Source organism: Eurosta solidaginis, chromosome 1 (genome assembly GCF_040869045.1).
Source record: "Eurosta solidaginis isolate ZX-2024a chromosome 1, ASM4086904v1, whole genome shotgun sequence".
In the NCBI taxonomy this organism is placed as follows: Eukaryota; Metazoa; Arthropoda; class Insecta; order Diptera; family Tephritidae; genus Eurosta; species Eurosta solidaginis.
In genome coordinates, this window is record NC_090319.1 from 281,841,865 (window position 1) to 281,847,018 (window position 5,154).

General features: G+C 38.3%; 1 protein-coding gene across 2 annotated transcripts; it reads right to left on the reverse strand.

Annotated features, from left to right (window-relative positions):
• Positions 1-3,607: 3,607 nt before the first annotated feature.
• LOC137243293 (ciliary microtubule associated protein 1B-like) lies at positions 3,608-4,695 on the reverse strand. Of its 2 annotated transcripts, none has more exons than XM_067770844.1 (4): positions 4,548-4,650; positions 4,253-4,491; positions 4,005-4,191; positions 3,608-3,928 (listed from the first exon to the last, which is right to left on the reverse strand). In XM_067770844.1, exons 2-4 carry the CDS (start codon positions 4,449-4,451, stop codon positions 3,664-3,666), a joined length of 651 nt encoding a protein of 216 aa, XP_067626945.1. In that variant the 5' UTR covers positions 4,452-4,491; positions 4,548-4,650; the 3' UTR covers positions 3,608-3,663. The 2 variants fall into 2 exon arrangements, with proteins under 2 accessions (XP_067626945.1, XP_067626935.1); XM_067770834.1 differs by having other exon boundaries at positions 3,613-3,928; positions 4,253-4,471; positions 4,548-4,695.
• Positions 4,696-5,154: the final 459 nt, after the last annotated feature.

Consider the following 5,154-nt stretch of genomic DNA (forward strand, 5'->3'; position numbering starts at 1 on the left):
TGCCCTGGGACCGAATATAGATATATGCTTTTCCCCGTCCCGATTCTTTCCAGGGATTGCTTACACTCTAACACACTTTTAGATGCTGTGCTATGCGAGATTATTGTCTTGATTGCTGCTAGGCTGTCAATATAAAAGTTAACACGGCTGCAGTATAAGCTATTCTCTTCCAGTGTTTCCACTGCTTTGATTACGGCTAATACTTACACTTGGAAAACGCTACAGTGATCTGGCAGCTTGTGGGATCTGCTTATTTCCGGATGAGGCACTGAGCCTCGTTGCAGTTGTTAACGCTATGTTCTTTGCTACCGGGTCTACAGGTGGAATGTGCAGAATGGCATAAAGTGCAGCCGTCGGGTTATTTTCAGGGTTTCCGTAATGGTAAGCAATGATAGCCTGCATACCCCCTCTAATTTTTTGAGCTAGGTTCTTTTTTGTGTAGCTTTCCACCAAACAAGAACTTCATAGTATAGGATACGGTTTACGATCGCTGTAAATACCCAATGAGAAAGAGAGGGCGATAAACCCTACGTACACCCCAGAATTCGTTAACATGCAAAAGTGCTGTCGATGCCTTCTTCAACCTCTCCTCCACGTTGAGATCCCTCGACAGCTTACTGTCTAGGATGATTCCCAAATATTTTGTGCAAGGTTTCTCCTGTACGGTCACCCCTCCTAACTTAGGCCTGGCCCAATTTGGGACCTTGTACCTCTTACTTGTTAAGGTTTACAATGTTTCCGACTGTGTGGAAAATACTTAACTATGGAATCTATGAGTAGCAGATAATAATTTAAGATCGCGCCTGATTGAAAAAACATTATAATATAATGGATGCTTTAAAAGAGTCGCAGTCATCCAATTCCGGGCTAGCATGTGTGCAGACAGCTTCGAGTCTTACGAGTTGACCAAGAAACATTACAGCCGGGAAGCACTTCGTGAAGCGGCATATATCACGAAGAATACGCAAACCAATTGGTATCAGAGATTATAGGGTGGGCAGTGAAGTGTACCTGTGTGGAGGCAGCAAGCTAACATGGCAATACCACAATTTGGTACTGTATGGACTAAATTCTGGAACGAGAGGAATATGTCTATCCAGCAGAATACGAGTTATCTAACATCATATGCGTCGGAATGTCATCGAATGTTGCTAGAGCACTGGCCGCAGATCTAGAGTCGACATTGTATCCAGGGATAATGACACAATGCAGAGATGGCCATCAATTAACAAATGAAGTGTCGTTGGGGACCTGGAAAATAAATCCTTACAACAGCACAATAAACAAGCCATGTTTGTAAATGTATAAAACCAAGAACAATGAGGGCACGAAGATATAAGTCAATGGATATGTGGATTCAATATGTCATTGACTGCAACACACTGTTCTCAAACTGACATTACCGGCACCAGAACAGGCCTCAATACCGATGTATCGTCTTTATACTGGTCTGGAAACAATCCTATATATCACACACAGAAGCGTCTGCAAAGACCAGCGACACCTGAATCAAAATGGGCAAAATTTTAAACAAAACAGGGACTCGACTCGCGTAGTTGATGTCTTCCATCGCTCCAGAGGATATACAGAATGCCAACATACATATGCTTCGATCTACACTATCAATAAACACTGCACTTTTTGACATGCAACAACCTAACGACAAAACAATGGCACGATTTAAAGAAAGGGGTGTTGATGACTTCGACATATACACTATGAAGAGGGAAATCTTGAAGCATGCAGATGTCGGAAAGACACAAATATGTTAATTCTATATTTCAATATTACCGATTAAAATCATTTATAAGTGAACACTGGTACTCGTATTCCCCCGTTGCGTTCCCCTTTCTAAACCAATGGCGTCAAACAATGAATGAAGGGCTAGCAGGGGAAAACAACAGAGATACTATAACTATTATCTACGAACACGATTGTAGGGCATTGCCTCATGAGACGCAAAAACGACCTTGTCGGAACCTTAGATATGGAGAGGCACAATACTACGATTGTCAATGTATTTAGACAACATACTTATGGAAATTGGTACGAACAGGAGCATCACATAACAAACCGGCATCAAAATCTGGAAGTTGTACAGACCAAAACTTGTTGTGCAGTTTTAGTACCACCCTTAATACACGAAAGGGTTCGATATTCGAAAATGACGAAATATATTGTGGCGAATTTTCACATCACTAAATAAATGCATAACAACAAAAACATTAAAGCAAGCTACATGAACACATTAATCATCATTTACCCACATATGTACATACAAGGCAACGAAGGGATAACTCAAACACTCATGTAGTCATCAGCCGAAGTAGTACTCACGCATACAACCGCATATGGCTATAAGATAGACATAAACTACAAATATACACGTATATAGCTAATACCCAGGTAAGAGATACAATTGTTCTGAAATACAGTTTCGCGAAATGACTAGACCTTCGGAGAAATGGATGAATGAGAAAACAGAGAATATAAAAGCAGCAGACGCTGAGTAGTCAGTAATCAGTTTTGATTTAAGTACGCTATTGGTTGTGAAGTATAAGCGTTATTGTGAAGTACTTTCAAAGTGGTCTAATAAAGACCATTTTGCATTATTGAATATTGGAGTTATTTATTCAAAAGTTTAGAGATTCGAACGCCAGCAGAAGGTTGGGAATAAGCGGAATTTCACTAAATTCGCTACAATATGTATGTGCAAAGGTCTTACCACCAAAGGGGTTTACCGAATTTGGGTCTAATAAAACTTAAGGTCCAATGTTTTTAAACCACCAGATAAATTAGAACAAAGTTTGGCACGTGTGACAGAATTGCTTGTCGTACACGGAAGCTAATGAACGAGTGCTAAGAGAGGACTCATTGCTAAACTTTGTAGTTGGATTTGAAAATAAAGTTTAAGAATATCTGGTTATTGGCATGATGAAATAAAACGGACAGGTGAAGTCAATAATGGAGTCAAATTTTACAATACTTGCCTTCATAAAGGAATTTAGTTATGATAATGCAATAGTAAAGGTCAACAACATAACCTCACTTTTTCGGTAGCTCTATTTGCCAGTATTTACGCGAATTTCAAAAGTAATAAATTTGAATTGCTTAATTTTCCGTACAAATTCTAACTATATAAGCCGCTTTCAGAATTTTTTAGAAAAGAATGAAGAGATTAACCTAAAGAAGAACGAAAATCGACACTGATGATGGCACAACGCCGAAACCGGTTTATTGTCTCAAAACCAAATTTGACAAGGGATGACGGAAAATCGTTCCAATATACATCATTTATCCACCCTGTCGGAAAATCAACCAAACAAGATAAGTAACCTAAATTTGTTTTCCCCAGCAGAATATAGCAAACATTTTGTAGAAAACTAATTTCTATGAAGAATTTGTACGAAGAATTAAGCATCCGAAATACTTTAGTAATATATGTAAATACTGGTAAATAGGGCTGCGAAAAAGTGAGGTTATGTTTTTGGCATCATCATCATCATTATGATTCATTTTATCATGACCTTGCCAGGCAGTTGACAGATGAGATATCACACTCGTTTTGTACACAATGGTAATTTTGGAAGGCGATTTTTTTCTTCAAAATTAAATATCAAATATATGTATATGTATATAGAAGATTTCGTCATAATATTGCAATTACATATTATCACACTTAACAATCAGTGGTGGCGCAAACTCGTTGTGACGTATACCAAAGGAGTACGCTTGCCCCGATTTACCAGGACGATGGTACATAAGATTATAGTAATTTGGACCAGGGCCAATTTGTTTATAGAAATAAGATTTCCGCCCAGCAATTGAGTATTCAGGGCTACGAGGAAGTTTCACACCAAGATTTCCTGCACCATAAGCAGCTGGACCTGGAGATAGACCCTTCATGTGTACACCACAACGCATACCCCTGCAATTTGACGAGTGAATAGGATTAGTAATGATAAGTTGATGGGTATGATATTGCCTTGTATGAGCTAACTTACATGCTGTAGGTGGGAAAACCAGGTTTTATCGGTGACACATCCACAGCATATGCATTGGGACCGGGTGTTGAACTCTTGAAAGCATAAGCATTGCGCCAGGACATGGAATATGCTGGTGCATCGGTGCCCTTGAAAAATGGCTTTAGATGTACATCGTGCGCACCCGGTCCAGGACCTATTTTCTTTTCTATAAAAATTTTCAAAATATAAGATAGTGAAGGAGTTACAATACTAAATAAACCACTCACCTTTTAAATATGTTCTTCCCTGTATTGTAAATTGATTGCCGCGACTTATGCCATAACGTGTCAAGGCATCCACCTTATAGGCTCCCGGTCCCGGCCCAATCAATTTTTCGTGCCTGCAGGCGCGACTGCCGAACGAATACTGCGGCAAACGTTGCTTGCGATTATCGTGATTTTCATAGCCGACAGTTGATGGCAGCATATAAGCGCCGGGTCCGGGACCTATGCGAATTTTTTTAAAACTCGTAAGCATGAAAAAATATTTATGTAAATTCACTAGGCATAAAAATATACTCACCTAAAGGCCTTCTAGCCATATCGCTGATTTTGCAATATTATACGAAATTAATGGTTAAACTTAGAATTTTGAATTTATAAAAAGTTTGTATGAATTTTTTTTTCGTTTAATTCGATCTGGAGAAAATTAGAAAAGAATTTTTTTTTACATTTTTTATGACAGGTTTTGAATAGTCGACGTTGGCACGCAGGACAATGAAAAATTGGAATAAATTCTGCAGGTGCACTTGGTACATGGGGACATCACCTGCTCTACTTTTGAATACACTGGATCACAAATTCCAATTTTTTTTCTGCACCAGAAACGCCATTATGAAATTCCTATGTAAAATCACCCCCTGATTTCGAAAATCAAAGTTATTTTTAATTCTATGGTAATGTTTTTCAGATATTTACGAATAACGGTTTTCTCCAAAAAGAAAAAAAAATGGGTCCACTTAATCATATATATCTCAACACGAATTGAGCAATTCCAAAACGGTTTGAAGCTTTCAAAAGGTAATAAAATTTGCAATAAACTGTGCATACAACACTTTTTGCTAGGCCCTGCAGATTCAAAGATAACGAACAATCATTACGGATTTTTTCAATTTTTTTGTAAAAATATA